This window comes from Hirundo rustica, chromosome 1 (genome assembly GCF_015227805.2).
Source record: "Hirundo rustica isolate bHirRus1 chromosome 1, bHirRus1.pri.v3, whole genome shotgun sequence".
Classification (NCBI taxonomy): Eukaryota; Metazoa; Chordata; class Aves; order Passeriformes; family Hirundinidae; genus Hirundo; species Hirundo rustica.
Window position 1 is genome coordinate 71562206 of NC_053450.1, and position 22459 is coordinate 71584664.

The 22459-nt window shown below is 35.0% G+C and overlaps 1 protein-coding gene across 1 annotated transcript in view; it reads right to left on the minus strand.

Annotated features, from left to right (window-relative positions):
• ABCA13 (ATP binding cassette subfamily A member 13) overlaps window positions 1-22459 on the minus strand; it is a 159638-nt gene that overhangs the window by 128406 nt on the left and 8773 nt on the right. Inside the window, exons 6-13 of the mRNA XM_040054983.1 lie at window positions 14154-18097; window positions 12828-12934; window positions 10940-11058; window positions 9490-9662; window positions 8206-8282; window positions 7860-7981; window positions 5392-5586; window positions 3422-3586 (exon numbers count right to left, since the gene is read on the minus strand). Coding sequence (XP_039910917.1) covers window positions 3422-3586; window positions 5392-5586; window positions 7860-7981; window positions 8206-8282; window positions 9490-9662; window positions 10940-11058; window positions 12828-12934; window positions 14154-18097 — 4902 coding nt within the window. The remainder of the gene's footprint in view (window positions 1-3421; window positions 3587-5391; window positions 5587-7859; window positions 7982-8205; window positions 8283-9489; window positions 9663-10939; window positions 11059-12827; window positions 12935-14153; window positions 18098-22459) is intronic.

Here is a 22459-nt window from a genome sequence, read left to right on the forward strand (position 1 = left end):
GAAGCCTATCAAATTTAGATAGCATTATTTGAAACATAGAAAAAAAACATATATACTCAAGACTGAGTAGTTGAATGATCCAGAAAATAATGGATATCTGTTTCTGATGTTCGTTAGGGCAAGATATACAGTAAATTTTAAAGAGGACAACATTAAAGACAAAACATATTTGAGAAGTAAAATTTAATGCTTCCCAAGTTATCATTCCTGACCAACACAACATATTTATGTGGGAGGGCAATTCCTTTATCCACAAAAAAAGACACACGTAGACTCAAATTTAGGTGAGCACTCTCAACCAATTAATGTTCTTGCTCTAGAAAATATTAATCATCATTCATCCAATTGCTGATTAATAGTGGTGGGTAAAAAATGACATTAAGAAGATATTGCAGGGAGCCTGTTAGCAGGAAAGAAAGCACAGGATTACAGAGAAGTTATTAGTGTTAGTCATGTGAGCCCAGAAAGAAACAAATTGCCTAAATCTGCCTATCATTTAATACCAGAAGGCATTGCAGGAGAAAAAAATCAGAATGCAATATGGCAAAACACCAAATACCTAATTCAAATAAAACTGAATAGACAGATAAGCAGTGCAAAATCTTATTTATCAACTGAAATCATGAGATGTTGCTATGAAATGGAGGTCACCTCAGTATATCACTCATCCTCAATCATCTAAGAGACAAAACTGTGTGCTGTTTATGAAAAAGTTGAATGCAAGTTTAGGAAAGTCATTTTAGTAGGTATAGACAAGAATGAGAAGGCTGCAAGAGTCATCAGCTGTAATTCCTCTCAAACACTGTACACATTTCTTCTTACAAACATGCAGGATTAGCCTTAAACTAGCATGCATAAATGATGGTAAGCAACAGAGAGCCTGATCTAAAAGAAAAAAAAAATAAATAAAGCAAAAAAACAAATACTAAAATAAGTCATTTCAACCTAGCAAAACAGAGAAGGAATGTGATTGGCCTTCCACAAACTTCTGGGCAAACCAGAGAACTTAAAAATGCTACAGAAAAATTTTGATGCAAGAGTCAACATAGTAGCCTCTAATAAACCTAAGTCAGAAGTTTATTCATTTAACACCTCAACAGGTTGTTCTGCAATGATGGGTTCAACAGAGAATTTGTTCAGGTTAATGGAAGGATTACAGAGTGAGGCTGCCTCTCACAATTAACTGCATTCAGCAACTCAGGAAGTCCCCTGCAGCTTATCTATTGACGAGTGACAAGCATTCAAAAAATTAGGAATGAAAACTTAAGTGAATAGTTTCAAACAGCAAAGCACAAGCAAAAATCATGATTGAAATCAGAAGTGTTTTTCTCAGGGAGAATTCACTCAGTGTTTTTAACAGTAGAATCTGGCACCATGTTCCAGTTACTGCTGATGGGTAGATAATGAGTTTTTATGTCATCTTCTATTACAATATGTGTACCTTTTCAATTCAACTTCCCATGTTACAGATATTTTAAAGTTATTTCTTCCTTTTAATTTTTCCTTTCACACAGAAATCCATGTGCACAGTTGACAATTACTTTATTACCGCTTCCATTATAGAAGTATATTTTTTAATCAACTTCAATGTCCTTCTGACAAAGGTCCACATATTTTACCCTAAAAATATTTACATTATTTATCTGATAATATTTCAGTGTCACTGAACGACTTTGCTCTTGGTAATCATGAAAACAAAAATCCAGAAGGATGTACTCTTCTGGAAACAGAACACATTTAAGGAGGGAAGTATATAAGCAACATATGCACTTCAGTGGAGCACTTATTCAACAGCACAAGTTCGGCCACCTTAGAAAAGAAGCAAAAAATAATCAAGAATTAGAACGTATTGGGAAGTATAAAAAAAAAAAAATCAACCTAAACATGGAAAAAAATAAAGAACACTTACACTTTCACTAGTCTTCAAAACTTAAAAAAAAAAAAAAAAAAAAAAAAAAAAAAAAAGTTATGGAGACAGAAGAGCCCTTGAAATCAAAACTATATTTTATTAATTAAAGAAATAGGCATTGATAATTTTAATCTTCCACAAATTATTAGGTGACCAAAAGGCCCCAGCAATTTCACAAGAAAAAGGGATTTATGAAAATATTAGAAAATAAAGACTGTGTCAAAAAAGTGATCAAAAAAGGTTAGAACTAAAAAAGAACAAAAATTCCAGGGTTAACTCTATAGTATATTACGAGATAATAGGGGTGGACACTGAGCAAAGCTTAAAACTGTGAGCAGATGGCCCTCTGCTGTTCCACTTGTTCCTTTGCAAACTTTTTAAAACAGCACCTTTTGAGAAGTTCTCCTATCAAATAAGGAACTTTGGTATTTTAGTCCAAAAATAATATTTCATTTGCTGGAAGGAAAGTCTGACACAAACAGAGCTATTTTCAGGAAAGCAGAAAAAACAAGTGTCTGGTGAAAGTCACCATTCATTGTGGCAGCCAAACAGCTACGCCAAAAAGAGAGGCTCAAACCCAAAACTGATAGGTGCACCAGAACTGCATTTTTCAACATGTCTCTATCACACAGATTAGATCTTGAAAAACATAACACTAAGGAAAATAACAATTAGGACAGCGTTTACTCTGTACTTTAGCAATAAACCACACCGTTTACCACTGCAGGATCTTTTAGAGGTTTGCGATTTTAAACCAGATTCAATCCTCAGTTTTCCACAAAGGACAGCAAACCCAAAAGGTAATGCCATGGGGATCAGCAGGTCTTCCTATGGAGTTGGAACCTACTTAGAGACAGAAATCTTTCAGATGATTAATTTAACACTAGATCCATCACTGTGCTGGCTGTGTAGATGTGCATACAGCAACTGCTCTTAAAGGCAGGGACAAAATAAAATAACCTCACTCATACCTCATGCCACTTTTTTTTTTTTTAAATGTCAGGTGGAACTATCACGCAAACCCCTTAGGTGACATGAACAGAAACACATGGCAGATACAAGAAAAGCATAGGCTGTCTTGAATTCATATTATTAAAAGAAAGGAAAGCTATTTCTTGTCAACAAAATAATAATCTGCTCTTAAAAAAAAATAAAATAAACCAAAGGAAAAGCAAGAAACACTTAGCAGAAAAGGTCTGGCCAGCTATCTCCAAGTCACAGATAATAGATAGTAATGTTAGTCAGCTGACAAACATTGAAGTAACTTAGACTAGGATATCATACATTAACAAAAAAAAAAGAAATTACAGAAAGAAACACATCAATAGTCTTAGTATTACCAGACTGCTTGAAAGAGACCAATTGAATCTTCCTAGGCTTTATAGACTCTTCTCTGCAGTCACAACTTTCTAGGAAATCATTTCTATTAGTGTGTCTCCTTACTAAGCACATATCCCAACCTAATCAACTCACCAAGGGAATTCATTTTGCATAGTGAAATCCTATGCATACCTGCTGCAATGCAGAGATGTCAAGCACACCAATATCTTGAATTCCTTGGAGGAACACTGGAAGCTTTTCCATGACATGATGGACTTTATTGAGAAGTGAACTGATACTAGAAACCACATCCAGAAGCATATTTAGTACATTGCTTATCTCAGGTGGTATCTGGACCTTGGAAAAGAAGGAAATAAAACACAGCAGAAAATTACAGTTAGAAAGAAATGTTAACCTTTTAACAAAACACTCAAAATTATTCAGTCTTTTTCTAAAACTGATTATACAATGTTCCTACAAACCATGTTTAACAAAACTCCTTTCGACATCATTCCCCAGTTACTCTCAGATTAAGCTGAAGAGAAGTTCTCTGTAATATAATGTTAGGTCTGGCTTATGAAAAATCATAAATTAATATTTAGAGAACATGTTTACACCCACGAAGCTGAAGAGAGCTTTGCAACCCAAGATGCTAACGGAATCTGTGACATTCTATCTTTTAGAATTCAGTGTAAATGGAAACTTTTCCTTCACCTCTTTAAAAATGTTCAATGCAATAATTTTGTATTTTAAAAATAATTTGTAAGTTAAATTAAATCTAGAAACCACTTTTATTGCTTAATATGACCCCTAAATAACTAACTTTCCTGCCTTTGTATTTTTCATGCCCAAAATGATTGTGTGCATTTTATTACCTACTTGACCTAAGTTCAATTGGCTCTTTGCTATTTCCACCATGCAAATTCATCATTATGGATTTTCTCTCTGCTCCTTTTGCTTTTGGGGATTAGTTAGATGATACGATAATACAAACCGATTCATTGTTACCTGTCTATGCAAAATAATAAAACCACTATAATCTCATTATATAGTTTCAGTTCTTCCTCTGATTATCTATTTTATCCACCTTTGTCCTCCTACTATAATGTCTGTGCTTGATTTTCTTCTCAGCCTTCACCAGGTAATAAGTAGCAAACAAACAAACAAACACCAAACAACAACAACAAACCAAAATTTGAACGACACCCATTAAAAAAAAATCTTATTTGGCTAAAATAGTAGCAGAACTTCCACTATAATTTAGGATGAGCTGACAACATTTTTTACTCTTTGCTAGGACTTGATTAGGTTTCTATAGAGTTCAGTAGAAACACTCATCAGAATAAGCACTGGATTGTTTTCTTCTATTTTTTCTTTCCCTTCTAGGTTTGCAGATAATTCAGAAAGCGAACTTCTTTCTTTTCCCTCTGGTATCTTTACCTATTGTGGGAAATTTTCTTGTTTTTAAAATTCTCTGTCTAACCTGCTTAACTGAGCATGCAGCATCCAGAATACAACTAGACCCCTATTGCTTTAGAACAAACTTTCTTCCTCACAATCTTGTATTTCAGCTATTCATGCTTACATTTTATGTTCTGTCAATCAGCTGCCCCCAAAAGAACTGAACTAAGTATCTTCTAACTATCCTATTCAATAATTCTGCTCTTACAGATAAAACCATTATCTCACTGAATACCCATACTAGATTCCAGATTATCTACAGTTGTACAGTTAACACAGTTGTACTACAGACAGTTGCATCCACAGTACTAGGAATTCTTCCTGGAAAATAGTTTTATTCATTCTTGTGATGTGAGCTCCTATGGTGGTTTTAGTTAAATGTTGTCAGATCAGTCTCCCACTCTTACAAATAATGAAGTGACTAATTGCATGAACTTCTGCTAAGGATTATTAAAACTATATCTTCAACCTCCTGTGTTTTCTGCAAAGCTTTCATAATTAACTCCTTGATGATAATTTTCCTGAGGAAGCATCTATTAGCCTCATTCTTCAACTGTTATATTTTGGGGAGGCAAACAAAGACAAAAAATGCCATTTGTCCACTGTTTGCTTTCATGGAGAAAGAACATCTGAAGAAATAACAGAATTATTAATCTATCTACCTGTATGTTTCATACTACCTTCAAATAAAACCATCTTACCTTGTAAATGATGTGACGTACGTTCAAATTTTGTATAATCAATACAGACATGGTATACAAGTCAAGTGCTGGTAAAGAACATAGTTCTTCCACTACCAGGGAAGTTCTGTTGTTTTCAGGCAGCTTTAGCAGCAGGCTAAGGACTTCTTCATCACATCTTCCAGTTAAAGCTACCACAAAGGCACTGTAAAGAACCTATCACAACATATGTGTATTAAATTTTTTTCTCCCTGAAATGCATCACCTTTTTTTATTGCCAATGAAGTAAAAATTTGTGTCACAGTAACATGACAATTTGCAGGCACCAACAGACCTGAAATAATAAACCATACAGCTTTATATCAGATTGCTATGTTCTTACTTTGTACTCCTTGTACATATAAAAAGATGAAGTATATTTCTTACAAGGATTTGCTTTCATTTTTCACTGTTCAATCATTCACTCTTGAGCATTCATGCCATAAGCAGGCATATTTACGATGCTGAGCATGTTCCTTCCAGCAGATATACACCTCTGCTGCAGAAACACCTGAAGATCAACATCTAGGTGTGTGATTCACTAACATCAAACAGTATGGTCCTTCCTTCTTTCAAAGGACACAAAAATTGAGCATTTGGGGATGCCTATATGACACAACATCTACTCTGAGCCAGCTCACATTTCTCAGTTAAACACTGCTTTAAAGTACTATTTAATAGCAGCTGAAGGGACAAATGCCTAAGTAGACCTTGGGCAAGACTATAATAAAATCATCTTGGATAATGGCAAGTTTTATTCTGGAACAGAATCTTGCCTTTGTGATTCCACAAGGTTTTCTATATATTTAAAGAATCACTTTTTATGTGTGCATTCAAGGAACAGAATATGAACATAATTCTGCAACCAGCTTAAGATGAAACTGATTTGGACTTCTTGCTGGGGAAGAAATTTGACTGTGATGCAATTTGAAATTTATTTCAAATTTGCCTCACACTAATATCACTATTTCAGTACAGTTTTATCACATTCTATGTTTTATCCCCTAGGTTAAGTTCCTCTGAACTTTTCTTGCAGCTTTCTGAGTACCAGAGTTAATCCAAACTCTTATATTTAGTAAATGAACGCTTACAGTCTTCAGGCTACAGGTCTTAGGTGATTTCAGATCACTTCATCACATGCATGGCCAACACATAACATTGTGACAGAAATTATGGGTAAGTACAATAAGCACAAAAAGTTCCCACACTTACCCTTACTGTTCCAGAGGCAAGCACAGTAGAGCATATAATCACCAAAATGTAAGGCTACTATGTCCCTATAGCTATCATTAGGTTATCACACAGTGGCTGTATGGACAATAAACATAATGGATGTGCCTAAAATACAGCTCCAAAAAGTACTTGTGCAGCTCTCATAATCAGTAAGAGACAGAGACTTTTAATGCTCCAGTTGGACTCGGGGAGGATTTAAGCACTAAGCAAACAAAAAATTCTGTACAGTTATGCAAATGTGAGACATGTGTGTATATATCTAAGCCCTACATATGACTGGCAAAAAGTAAGGATGGAAAGTAATTTGACAATTCAGCCAATTAGTAGTATTATTCCAAAGGATCAAAGGTGCACTGAATCCCATTTAACAGAATTGCTTTCAGATGACTTCTCTCATTACCATTTAGTGGTATCACAATAACAAGCTAACAATAAAGGCATTCACACTGCCACAGAAGCAGAAGAACAAATCATCTATAAGTAGTTATGACGGTCTGAGCTGCCTTTTAATGCTGCACTTTTCACAAACAGAGCTTGCGATGTTTTCTGCAAGTGGAGCATCACTGACACCCAGTGGCTGCTTGACTGAGCCGATGAATTTACGCCAACCGTACCCTCAGCTCCTGAACAGACATTTGCAACAGAGAGAACCTAATAGCTAGCATTTCTCATTATTTCAGCTGATCACTGGGATCACAGGAAAAAGCAATTGGTGACACTGATTCTCTCAGAATCCCTCAGAAAACTTACAATACTCAAGAGTCAACAACTCAAAGTGAAAGTAAAGCAAGACAGTGGTAAGATAATGTAAGAGCAGTGATGAACACACAAAGGAATTTTAAAAATACTACATAAGACTATTCCATACCATAAGGAGCAGAGGTGGTAAGGTACAAAATGGTATCTCCAGAAACCCTCATCTTTTCTACAATACTAAGACAGAAAAGCTCGAATTCTGTGTCAGTACAAGAGGGTAAAACACTGCTGGAAGTAATGAAGCAGTGCCATTCAGACCAGAGGAATAGTGCTACTATAAATTGATCTCTTAATGCATCACATTATTACTTTAAAGTCCTAAAACTCCCAGAGTGTTACACATGGAAGTGGTAAGTGAAAATATAAGATTCCTCACAAACAATGTGGCTTATTTTCCTTCATCTAGCACATCATGCTAATAGGTTGGTCGACTAATTTGACACCTCTTTTTGATCTTTTACCTCTGAATGAGAGACACTGGCTTCCAAGAGGCTATTGACACTTTCTTCAGAAATATTGACAGAAGAACCAATTTCCAGCCTCAACTGAGTAATATTCTGAACAAAATCTTTGACTTTCATATCTGGAAGAGAAAGAAGATAGTACCAAGAGCACAAATTTGATTAATTAAATTTCCTAAAGATTGTATCCTTTCCATTCAATTCACTGTGTATGAAAATATTGGCTTAAGTCAATAGTCTCCATAAATGGTGTCCCTTTGAATTTGAAAGAACAAAAAAACAGTTATTGTCTTACAAAATTACACTAGAGTAACTTAGAGAAAAAATGAAGAAAACTGGAACCCACCATTCACGAGGTTAAAATTGCTGAGGAAAGCTGCCGCTGGATTTTCCGACAATTGTAGCTCCAATTTTTCAGTCACCCTGGAACAATAGCTTCAGTTTCACAAGTCATCAGAACCAAGTCATTGGCATTTCACTCTATAAAGACTAACATGGGTGGTGAAACAGAACTAAGAGAGGCAACAGGGTCCCATTATGCTCTGTATGCACATCCTGTGCATGCAGTCAACACCTCCACAAACCTCATGCTGTATTTATATGGTGCAGTGGTCATCACATTTCATGCCTAAACGAGACTGTACATGTAGAGATAGATACACATGTATATATCCACATATATATGAATGTAGAGATGGATTCCCATATGGACTAAGGGCCCTAGCAAAGAGTAGCTTATGGAGGACAGGTCTAGCAATATCTCACTTCTTTGTTTCTTACTGAATATTCATTTTTAAAACCTGGAGATATAATTCACTGCAGTCCAGAATGAAAAAAGTCTATCTAATTATATTTTAAGTAATAAAGAATATTACTTAGAATACATATTAGATATGATTTTCTCTTCAAAACTGGATATGAGCCCATGGTATTTAGGAGCAGCATCTAGGTTCAAGTTCTTCTGTATTATTACCGTAATTCACAGACAACACTCAAGCCTGTTATGAAAACAATCCAACAGCCAAAGCAGTAGAGCAACAATTTTAACAATGTCTACTTCTAGCTGATCGCAAATTTGAAATACTCTGTAGTAGCAGCTTTACTTAAAATCTAATGGTTTTTCCCATGCAAATAACAACTGTCAGAAGTTGTCTGGAGTTCAATCCCATCAATTTACAATCACCGTAGTGTGTTTTCTCTGAACTGCTGAACTGATCTGAATGCTTAATATTTCACAAAAATATATTCAGCCATTGAGAGGAAAAGCCATATCAAAACAGCTACAAATAAATTTGGATATCAACATTTTTACTTAACTGAAGTCAAAGGAAATTGAAAATTTTCTTAGTTGTGATCCAAAGGATTTAGCTGGTGGAGCAGCAAGATCTGCTGCAACTGCTCAGCAAAAAATGTAAGGATTTTTAGAAATATTCAGTTATTGTAAATAACTTAAATAGCTTGTACATTTTATCCACTCAGTCAGTTTTAAGTTAAATGAACAAAATTTTAAAAGTCAGTATTTATCCTGTAATCACTTAATTTAAAACACAGACATATGCACAGAATAACATCACCAATGATGAAGAACCATCATCCTTCTTTTGTTTTATCAAAATGTGAAAGGCTTTACATTTGCAGTCGTCTCTGGATGTTCCCCAACATTAGCTGGCATTCACAGCTGTTACTGCTGGCATTCTGCAAAGCTCCCACAAAGCTCTCCAAAGCACTGGAAAGTTTTTGGTTTATATATGCCATACTCTCACAATCCCCCTTGTTGAAAGCAGGCAAATATCTTCCAACATCCTGCAGAATATGGTGATCACATGGTTAGTGAATTCATGAGATTGTGTTATAGTTTGAATCATCTCGGCAACTAGACAATTCATAATTTCAGATGAAAATATGGGTAAGGTAATATTCTCTTAGTCATTGTATGAGTAACTGAAACTGGGTTAAAATTAAATGTTTTCAAGAACCAAGGAATTTTCAAATATTTGAGTTTTGGAAACAATCAGACCGGGGATTTGAACTAGCCTGCCAAAGAGAGTCATCCACTAACAGAAATGCCGACTTTTTAATATTTGTTTCAAAATGAAATGAGCTTTTCTTTTTCTTTATTTTATTTTTAGCCTGACCATTTTTATCTTTTTTCCAAAAAACAAACAAAAAAAAAAAAGTATTTTGAACAACATCAGTTTCCATTCAACAAACTAAAATATCTGGATCCTCATAACCAAAATTTTTCATGCATTATGCTCTGCATAGTATGCACTTTTATATTTTCTCCTGAATATTTACAATTTTGATTTTGCAAAGCTTTTTTAATGTTTGCTGAAGTAGGTAATAAAAGAATGGTGGCTACACAAACATTTTTGGCCTGCAAAAACCTACTTTGACATGAGTGATGCTACTTGTCATGTTTACTTTAGCACATTGCTGTTGGTATCAGAAAAATGTCCAGGTAGACAAAGCAGCAGAGCTATTTAATAAAGAGAAAACAAATTCTATGCTAAATACCATGACTTTAGTATTTTGTCTGTGTACACACACATGTACTATCCAAAGGCCTGCTTCCAGCTCTGGGTGAATGCCAAATATTACTCTCACTGGTAATTTCATGTTAAAGAAAAACAGGCTGGTAATCATAACTGCTATTTTAGCTGGAATTATTCTGGCCAAAAAGTTTATTTGTTTCTAGTTTAATTTCGCAAATGTTCATGTGAAGATTTAAAGGTATAAATGTACTATAACTCATTAAATTAGCAGAATGACAGAATTTAAAGAAATTAAAAATAGGCTGCTGTTTGACATTGATTGACAATCCAATTATCCTAGTTATTGGACTTCTAATAATTCAAAGTCATACTTACAGCTTGTAAAGCTTACCAATGTTTATTTAAGGAATTTCTTCTGGGTATCCCTATCAACATTATCAGAGCTATACCTATTTAAACCACAGGTTTGTATAGCCACTGTGAGGACTTGTCATTCAGACAGTGGGAAAAAAAGGGAAACTTTCATTAGTTTCCAGTCTAATGCATGTTGCAAAGTATACTTGAAGGTGGGAGAATCATTCAAACCTGGTAATGATCTTGAACCACAGCAATCCCTTCAAAGACAGAGAGGAGCAAGTGACTTGTTAATCCATCTTTACACTTCATAATGGCACAGAAAATGTTGCTAGAGACAATGGGTTCTTCTGTAAGAGAAAATGTCCGGATTTAATCAGATTAAAAGAACCTAACTCAAAATAAAAAAGCCAACTAATAAGGGAGAGAAAGGAAAAGCATGGAACATCTGATGGTGTTAAGGCACAGAGAAATATTTCTGACTAGATCTATGTATCATTTCATAGGACAAGAAAGGCTGGTTTGATTCAATTCCAGTTACTCTTCTCCATTACATTTTCCTGATAAATAATAACATCCCTACCTGCTACAGAACCAAAGAAGAAAATTTCATATTTGCTCTTCATGAGCAAAAGCATAACTCTGAGAACCTGAGTATATTAAACACATCTACCTTTTCCTCAGGCAGGATCCCCTGATGCTATTACCCCATAGGAAAACCTGGGCGTTACTAACCCTCCAGTAAGCAGTAACTTTCAAACCCAAACTACATGGGGAAGAAAACAGCATTACATAAGCATTTTCCATATCTTGGGATAGGTAATCCATATAGGGTGATAGTATTATCCCCTTGGTCATCTGTGGAGACTGTTTCTACCCAAGCTTGCAGCCATCATATCCTTGGAAAAAGCTCCCTTTCTGCTGTCTGCAGTGGGTTTGTACGTGGGACAGTAGTGAAGGAATTTGACTTGACTGCTGAACTCTCATTCAGCACCAAGGTAATATTTTAATTAAGTCAAGTAGAAAGAATAATAAACATTAAACACTGCTATAACAAGCAGACCTTGATCTTGCTCATAAAAGTAATACAATAAAATTCCTCAAATCAAACCAAATCAAACAGTTTTCATATTTTCTCATGAGGTTTCATAATGTTTTCTGATGCAAATGAAACGTTATGAAACATTCCAACATGATTGAAATGAGAATGACAGAAATTTAGTTCCCTCATCTCAGTTCTCTCAATAAATAGACTGTTCTCCAGAGGTCAACAGAACACAGGTACCTGGCTACACAATTTCAGTATCACTTATCCAAGCTCCATATCAGTATTGTTTTACTCTTTGGAACTACATCCATCACAGGAGAGTGGAGAAGACAGTCAGAACTGGTAATCACATCTTACACTCTTTTGGAAATTAATTTGGCATAATACATTACAGATCTCATCCTAGCTCTAAAAGGGCAGGTTAATGTCTCCTAATTGCTCTTTGCAAACAATTCTGGGCATAGTTGGCTAAAATATGAGCTTTGAAAAGCACAAAAACTTTTGTTTTCCAAAGAAAACATAATATGAAATTATACTCAGGTCAATATAGTGCCTTTCTTAAAGTGCACAACTTGGAAGCATATACATAAGGAAAAAACAAGGTAACACATTAAATTTTGAACAATTTGTTGAAGGTGAAGCTTTTCAGATACAGGTATCCAATTCACTGACATGACATGGCCAGAAGCGGGATATGCTACTTCCTTTAAACACTTGCCCCATTTTTCCTTCCTGTCAACTCCACACTACCCTGTGGCAACTCCAACAGATTAAAAAAAAAACCAAAACCTCTATGACTTAATTCAGCTCACAAGCTGAGGAGGAGCAGCAAAATCTTCTGCTTTCACTGGAATTTTAAATCTATGTGAACACTCCAGAAAGAAATCCTCTCTTTGTATGATCTGCATCAGATTTTTTTCTGTGCCTCCATTGGATTGATTTCTAAGCATCAGTAGGCTTGCCTTGCTTGGCATCACCCAAACATTTTTGTACAAAAGTTTGCTTAGAGTAAAGTTTTAACTTAACAGCACTAGCACATGAGGACTCAGAGTCACTACTGCGGTAACCAACCTGAAAAGATTTTGAGAATATTCAAAATGGTAAATTGCAATTTCTGCAATAGTACGACATTATCAGGGTATAAACGTTCCTGAAGAATGTTGCAGATTTTAGATGCTCTGTAGAAACATCAATAAGAAAACATTATTTTCATTCCAAGGGTACCACAGAAAAATTTCAAGAAATGACAATGCACAAATGCAGTCTTCAATGAACCACACATGGAATTCAATATTAATAGTTATTACATTTGTTTGAACTATTTCAAAATCAGAATATAATACTCCCATGTTAAAAAAAATATACCCTAGAAGTGCTATAAAATACCTTCACAAAATAAGCAAAATCATAATAGCTTAAGAAATACTGAGAGCCCATAGGATATGTTGACTTGATGGAAAAGAGCGGATAATCAGCATGTAGAAAAAATAAACCATTTTTCTGGTTTTTGCTTTTGATATTTTTCAACAGATTAGGTTAATAATTGACCCTGATGAACAATGGTTTCATATATTTGTTTAAAATTAATCATAAACGTCAAAATACCACATCAGAGCATCAAATTTACAATGCCATTCCTCAGCTGGTTTACATCAGTAGGACCAGTAGCTCCACCAGCAAGGTACTCTAGAAATGTTTGGAGCAACCAACTTGTGGGCTCATTCAATATTGTTTAAATGCAGCAACTCCAGTCTAGCAGCCTTTCTATTAAGTAAACCATCAGTAAATCTGAAGCCATTTCTTCTGCTTCTGGATTACATATGATCTGAGTAATCAGGCAAAAATGATTGTGGACACAAGATTTCTTCAGACACTTCATTTGTTAAACTGCAAAACTTAACACAATAACCATAGCATAAGACATCAACAAATTTAAGTTAAAGAAACTTTGTATAGCTGTATTTGGATATAGGAAAAAATCTCCGCACATGCCACAAAGAATTAGGCCCAAGAATTCCTTAACATTTAGCTCCATAGACAAAAATGACTGTTGCCTGCCAATTAGCGGGGGCTCAGTATTCAGACCTGCAAGGATTTTAAAACACAAGTATCTTCAAATATTTGTTTCTATAATAGTTCCAAAGAAACCAATTCAAGTATCAATATGTATGACTAAACACGTATCATAATCATAAACTAAACACAATAATCTGGTCCACAAAATGTGTTACGTGTTCTGATACCAAATACAGATGGTCTGAACAACATAAATTGGAACAAATCTGAAATTGAACAATAATTAACATAATAAAAGTTTTGATTGAGCTGTTCATAAACAGAGAGCCTTTCTGTCACTGTCAGCACCCTTCCCAAAATGAGTACATGGAAAACACTCACCTCTGTTCTGCCATTACATCCTTATATAAATTTGTAAGTAAGAGTTTTAGTTTATTCTTGTCATGTTCTGCAGTGGACTGAAATATCATTTGCAAAATCTCTTGCATGATCTCCAGAGTTCTGCTTTGGGACTGAGTAGAAGAGTCTCTAAATGGTGCACGATGAAAAAACGAATCAATGAAGTCAACTTTATGAAGTTCAGTATTGTTTGTATGCAAAGCTTCTTCTACAACATCGAGGCCAGCAATTATATGAAGGAGGCTGTTTAGCACAACTGAAAAAGCACTGTGAGTATTATTCAATTTCTCTCTGCTAAAATGACTGTCACCAAACAAAAAACCAGTGTAGTCTTCCTCAGACTTTTTTTGGAATAGCTCCAGAAAGGCAATAATATCTTTGACAGCCAGCAGTAGGTAATTTGATGAACTTTCATTAGTCATAAGGAGAATTAGAGCATGTATTATTTTAGAACCGTTTTTATTGTTACACTCACATAGAATGCTCTTCACAATGTCTTGTATATCTTCAAAATTTCTTCCTATAGCATCTAAAGATGATGTCTTAAACTGCTCTAGTAAAACATCAGCGGCCATTGAAGAGGACTGTCCAGTAGCAAATTTCAGTAATTGAGACTCTTGATCTATCACCACAAGTAAATGCCTAACACTAAAATTCACAAATAAATTTTCTATGCTTGTAACTACAGGAAACCAGAAGCTCTCAAAGTTATCAGATATATTGATGTTCCCGCTTAAAGCTGATATTTTCATAAGCATTGCATGTGTCTGGTTTCCAACAGATGACAGTGTCATTAGAGGCTGAATTACAGAAAGAAAAGAAAGGACAACTTCAGTATTCAGGAGTCTAGAAACTTCACTGGTCATATTCTTAACATTAGTAAGAACACTCTTAAGTGATGTCCTTGACTCTCTGTTCCAGCTTAGGCCACCATAAAGATTATTCAGCTGTTCAAGAAGACTTTTGGCCATCTCCATTTCTGACACTGAAATACTGCCCAGAGTTTCTACGATTTGTAAAGCCATTTGGCTCTTTGGCGTGGAGGGACAATTGATTGCAAGTGTATTATTCACCTGCAGTGGCACAGCATAAAGGGATAGCTCATTCCAAAAATCTAGTAGCTCTTTGAAAACAGAGCTATTTACATGATGGAGCACAGAAAACTTCAAAATTATAGAGTTCCATTCCTTGATCAGATGAAAAAAGCAAGTCAGATTACGAGTGATATCCATCTGAATGTCCTCCATAGAGCAAGCGAAACTGTCATCCAGAGTGATGAGTTTAAGCTCCTTAATGACTTCAATGACTGCATTGTAATGAAGAGTAGAATTGGTATGCACAAAGTCACAAGGTTTAACAGTGGAATCACTCTGAGGTGCTGCTGTTGTGAAAGTCCAGCAGAATTCTGCAGAAAAACAAACAGAGGCCTCTCCAGGTTTGTCGGAGATGTCTGACAATGCCTCCAGCAACGTTAGAAGATCTTCTACTTGGTTAGAGAACTCCTCATCGGTAAACATTGGCATTTTTTCTTCCTGAGTCAGTATGAAACCATATATTTCAGTTAGTGCTTCTGTAATGTTTGCATGAGCCAATCTTTCTGTAAGGCTGATGACATCAAAGAGGAGATTGAACACATCTATATTGTAGAGCTCATCTTGTTTAAAAAGCTGTGTTATTTGGTGCGTACCAGTCAAGTTCAAGTAACATGATATGTTCTCAAATGCATCCCACCAGTCTGTTAAAGTACCTAACTCAGAGTTCTCAAGAGAAAAAGGTTTTATATTTTTGAAGAAATTTTCTAGGTTCTCCTGGACCTGTTTGAATCTACTTATCAAAAACCCAACATCCATGTTTCTTGTGTTTTGCAACAAGGCAGCCATATGCTTTAGAAACTCCTTTTCATCTATTAATGGAAAGACAATAAAATTAGGAGACTTGAAAATTTCAAGTGCCTTCTGTACCAGTTCAACATTCAGACCTGCTGTTTCTATCAGTTTCTGAGGAAATGTTTTGTGTTCATTCTGCAAGTTTGAGTCAAGTTTTCCAATAATATATTGAAAGAACTCCATCAGCAAACTGATATTTTTCCCACGAAAGAATGGTTCCATGTCTTTGTCCAAATGAAAGGAGCTGTTTTCTTGGACTTCAAAAGTTTTATTTTTCATAAGACTTTGAATTTCTGATAAAAGTTCCACTGAAATAAGGTGAATGTGGTGAAAAGGATTAAGGAGCATTCTTGAAGTCCTGTTAAAACCATTGATCGACTGACTAAAATGGGTCTTATTTGACATATACAATGAGATCCGAATGAAATCACTGATCATGGTTTGTATTTGCTCTCCAGAAATATTTAAAAGTTTTAAAATTAATTCAAGCACGTTAATGTTATCTTTTACATAAAATTCAGGGAGAATAAATTTCAAAGTTTTTGCTATGATATTGAAATAAACACTTGCACAAATCACATCAGAACCACCTAGGGAACATTCAGGGAGTGTCAAATTAAAAACCAAATTAACAAAGTCCATCATATTCATTAGCTTAGCATCTGTCTCAGCATTTCCCAGAGATTTCAGAAGAAATAAAATATGTTTCGCACTTTCAAGGTGGGAAGGTGACTTGTATTTTTCAGTGAGGTTACTTAATCCATTTATCCATGTATTACAATCCTCTGCCTCATCCATTGTACTATGAAAGTTTAGAAGGGAGTTCAGATGAGATGAAAAATTTGTTTGCAAGTAGCTTATGTCTTTCGGAGTAATATCCAAAATTAATTTGGTAATATTCTGGAAAATGTTGACACAAAGCATATATTTATCTTGAGGTACACTTTTTAAAAAAACAGATGTGTCATTTATCTCAGTGAGAATAATTTCAAGTTCCTTTTGGGAGAGCTTAAGAATAGTAGAAAGGGAATTTCCAATGGAAAATACACCAGCACCCTTATCTTCTCCCTCAGATCCTTCTGAGATGAAAGTATCAAGCCAAGAATTCAAAAATTCTTCATTAACAATCTCCAGTAGAGATTTCTGCATTTTAGTTATCACTACTCCCATTGTCTCTAAGACACTTTCTAAACTGCTATCTTTAAGCAACTTTGTGACATCAAATGCATTGTTAATTACACTTTGAAGATTAATAATGAACGCCTCAAAATCTTTCAAGTCATTTAAATTGCCACATTCCTGATATACAGCTTTTAATAGCTTCATTACTGCTCCTGTAGCTTCAACAATAGCCATACCTGTATTGTTGCATAGATCATCTTGAGTTACATTTAAAAGGTTTTCAGAGAGATACGCCAAATCATCTCTCAGACAGACAAAATAGGTTGAATTCAAATTTAAGATTTCCGAGGCTTCTTCAAAAATCTCTGTCCATGCTTGAAGCCATGAAAAAGTGCAGTGCAAAGCAGAAGGCACACCGACCTCATCTCCCCAGTTTGTTACATTAGACAGGACACTGTCCAATGGAAGCAGAAGTAAGTCATAAACCTCTGCTGAATGTTCTACAGAACTCATGTTTGCTAGGTAAAAATCAGTGCACTCATTATTTCCCAGGCATCCTGGAGACAGATCAAGAAACTCTTCCAAATAACATAAGACAGCTATTTGGAGCTCTTCATCTATAAATAAAGCCTTAAGGCTACTCAGAGTGTCATAGACAACTTGTACATCTTTTTTTCCATTCTGTGCAAGAAATTGTGCCTGAAACTCTGTGTAGTTGTAAATTAATAGTAACTTGTCACAGAGAGACTTACTGGTAAGGTTCCAGAGAAGATCGAAAGTTTCAAACAGAAAATCAAAAACTAGTTCCTTATTTTGCAAATCATGCCATACTTGAGAAGATGACATACTTTTTGAAGTCTCATAAAGAAGTTTTAACAGGGTGTTATTGCTCTTAATATTTAAAACCAGATCATCATTCTGGTACAGAGAGAAAATTTTTGGAATGAGTGAGGTCACACTCGTACTGTTTAATTTTTGGATAGTCCTGAGGAAATCATGTACAATTTCTCCTAATTCTTTTACCTTATATATAAAAGTTGCATTTGAGAGAAATAAAGAGGAGGTATTACTCACTCCAGGAATTGTACTAAATGACACATTGACATGATCATCAGACAATGTTCCAGCCTCATAGAGATTTCTTTGGAATTGTCCACTTAAATGTTTTAAATAGTCCAAAGCAGCAATACTTAACTCTGGCCAATCCATCAGGATGTTTTTGAGCAACACCATACTTTTATTATAGATTTCATTTTCTGTAATAGAAGATAAAATTCTAGATAAGGTCTCAGCTACCTCTTCCTCTTCTAGTTGACTCAAGAGAGAAACCCTAGAATCAAGTTCATGTAATACAATTTCTATTATATGCCAGAAAAATTCTGTCTTCTTTTTTGTCCAGAAGGCCTGAAGAGGCTGGAAACTTTTTTGTAACTCATGATGGAATTCAGAAACTGCAAGTGAGAAATTGGTGGCAGATTCCTCTCCCTCAGCAAAGTTTTTTATCCATAAAATTGCATTATTCAAGGCATTTTCAATTACAGACTTGTTTGAAGAAACTGAGAAATCAAACATTATAATTTTTTCTATGACTTCTACAAGATGAAAAAGATTATCTCTTCTCTTTTCACCAGAAATCCTTACGTTTTCTTCTGTCTTCAAAAACTCTTTGAAAGGTGTCAAAATCCTGAAAAAATAATCATAAGGTTTTTCCTTGATAGATATCTAGCAGGCAGACAAGAATTTTTTAACTTTATATTATTTAATTTTAGAATCTAGGTTTATTTACTTAATTCAAGAAAATTCCAAATATAATTTAAATAGCAACCACAAATTAATGACCAGAAAAATCTGAATTAGCATAACTTGACAATTGCTTTGGTTTACAAAAAATGTGAAAAAACCCTGCTGCAAAGTTACAACCTCATTCAAATCAAAACCTGAATGTAGACAGCCGTTAAAGAATTGTGCATTTATCTATATTTATAATCAAGCTTGTAAGCCACAAGAAGTCCAACACCTTTGAGTACATCACATTTTCAGCCACTGAAAAGAACTAAGTTTTAAATTCCACAGACTAATTATATTGCAGACAGTAATGTATCAATAAAATTGATCAAAACCTTTGATTTTCTATGAATTCTAAAGATTTTTTAGTTTTCTCATAATTATTGAAAGCTAAAATATTCCAATTGACCGCCTAATAGCTGAACACTGCTATTTAAATATCTACAAAAACATGAAATCACAGTGAAAATTGGAATGCACCAACTGATGTTGCTATTGTGTCAGTATTACTTATCAAAAGAAAAAACAGTTACTAGCTCTGTAAGATTGGTTAAGAGGAGATGCATGGAAAAAAAGAGCCTTTGAATGTAAATGCCTCAAGTTGAAAATATCTTCTCCTTAAATATATTTTCTTTCTCTCCAGATTCTGAAATCAACAGAGGTAGAGGACAAAAACATTGTGCACTTCAAACAAAAGGATACAGTACTAAAAATATACTTTGTTGTTTCATATGTCTGCAGCAGTTTCCTTTCAACTGCACAGCAGTTTCCTTTCAAAAATTAGAGCCAAATTTCAAAACACTCTATTAAATTTTTGATCAACTTGACTGCAATTTCTCTCCTACTACTTGATAACGGGTTGTTTCTTTCAGATTTAGCCTCCGATGCTGATTTGTATAACATGAATCATATCTCCTCCAGTTATAATGTTTGATATGAATGAGTAATTACAAGCAATGAGAAACCAAGGCCAATATTCTAAGTCCCAGAAGCAATGCAAGTCATCCAGTGTGTCATTAGAAAGAGGGAAGTATCAGTTCCTGTGCTCTGCCATAGACCTTTCTTGAGGCTCTGCCAACTCTGACAAACATTAATTCCCTTTATGTACAACTTAACTCCCCTGTAAAACCTTCCAGATCACGAATATTTGAACAGCTTGACAAAACATATCATTCTTAATATGTGGCTTACAGCCACATCTTTATATAGTGTTCACATTTGCATTAAATTATGAACCAAATAGAGAACTGGGAACTGTAAGAAAAGTTCAAAAACATCAAAAGAAATCATAGACTCAGAGTGCCCTAGATGAGATTGCAAACTACATATGTACAACTAATTCTATGTGTTTAAAACTCTGTTTTCCATAGTTTGGAGCTGTTGCCGTAGGCTCCTGTTACAAGATCTCCTGCACAACTGAGTTTGACTTCTACAATAAAAATTCTAAATATTGGACTTGCTATATATGAGAAGTATTACTGAGTCACACCAACTACTTGTGGGAGTTAAGTTTTGTTTGCAGAACAAGATAAAGAATTCAGGTCCTAGTTCAAAATGCCAATTATCCACAGCTGCTGATTCCTGTGATTCCTGATCTGTAGTAGTCAGGTCCTCAGCTGAACCTATAGGAAGCTATACTCTGAAGGACAAACTTAATTTCTTTTCCAAAATATATAAGCATCAGCAAAATTACTTGACTGTATACAAGGTTTTGAACTACCGTACAAAAAATAAAATCAAGAAACAGACAAAAACCTGAAGTCAATTAAATGCAAAGTGAAAATGAATATCCAGGTTCATCTGATTTTATAAGACAAGTTGCAGAAAGATAGGTATAACTTACCAATCATGAGATGAAACATATCCTTCTGCAAAATAGGCATCTGATTTCTCATTCCATTGCTGGATCAGGGTATTTATCTCTGAAAAAAGTTTCCTAGCTTCCCTGTCATCTAGAAATTGAGACATTAAATCAGCCATGATTCTTCTAAGTTCCAGAAGGAGATTCTGAGAGAGACTGCTGCTGCTGAGCCACTGCTCAAGTATCTAATGGATTGAATGCAAAACAGAACATCTCATTAATCAAAGCTTTCTTCTTTAGGCAGTACACAGAATTTGCATGTCTTTTAAAAAAATTCACAGAGTCAACAATGATGCCAAAACTTCTCCCTAACAACCTGTCTAGACTCTGAAATTACTGACATGACAAAGGTTGATTTTTCAATACAATTTTGAGTGACGTGCAAGTTGTCAATGTAACAGGCTACAGCACACAGACAACTGACATCCTATGTGGTGCTGACCTTGCCTAAAGACCCAGGAATGGAAAAAAGAGGGAGTGAGGCTGAAATCAACCAAAAGCTGACCTCCACAGACAATTACTCAGGCTTTCTTTACCAGACTTCTGCCTACACTGCCAATATGATAGAAGATAACAGCCTTAACATTTTTGGAGTCCCATAACACAGAGATGGTGAAGGAGCCTGCATGCTCCCATTGTGTAGCCCAGAAAAAAGCATAACGAGGCTTGGCCAAAACTAGTGACTGCTCTTCTTTCCTTCACCATTACCTTTCTTTTTAATGCCAAGTGAATATAACAGATTTACTCTAAGAGATATTCTGTACACCAAGATAATTCACAGTGGCCAGCAGCTTACAGTATTTCTGGTTCCCATGGGAACATCAACCATTGCTAAGAGTCTTAAAATAATGGCTGAAATTATTACTGGATTTTCCTACATATAAATTAGGTTGTTAGTTTTGGCAATCACATTGAATTATTACCTCCTGCTTCATTCTTCATCATATAGCAAGGAAACCTTCTCAAAGATTACATTTTTGAGGAAATACACAGGAAGCTGCACGTTTTCTTTAGATAATATTGCAAACATCTCCAGAGCAGCTTGATACGTGATTCTTCTTTTTTTTATGGAGCAAATCATGATATTTCAGTATAAAAACAAATACCAGTGTTAAGGTAGCCAGGTGTTTTTCTTAGGAAACATCTGAATGTTTAATTCTTTCATCCATGCAACTACACCTATGTCATTGCAGATAATTCATGCCAAGCTATTCTGCCAGATCAGAATTTTAAGATGCTCTACTTTTATCTTGCCTCAGCCACTATTGCCAGAGGCATTGAATATGGATTAATAAATAAATTAATAATATATCAGTGGAGGTGTCTAGTCACTTTTCAGTTTTGTTCAACATTCAGTCTCAGGTGGAACAGTAAATGTTTACTGGAACATTAAACAGTTTCCTCTGACAGGTCTCTGCATTGCAGTATATTTCATTACATTCCCTATTAGATTTCAAATCTGAATCTCCATTAATGAGAAAATCTGATTAAGTGGACACATGATGATAGATTATACTTCCACTGGAATGATTCTTTACAAGGATTATTTAATCTTAAAAGTTCATGAAAACAAAATTTTATAGATAACTTAGATCTTTTAACTGAGTTACTGCTGACAATCTACATGCAAAAAC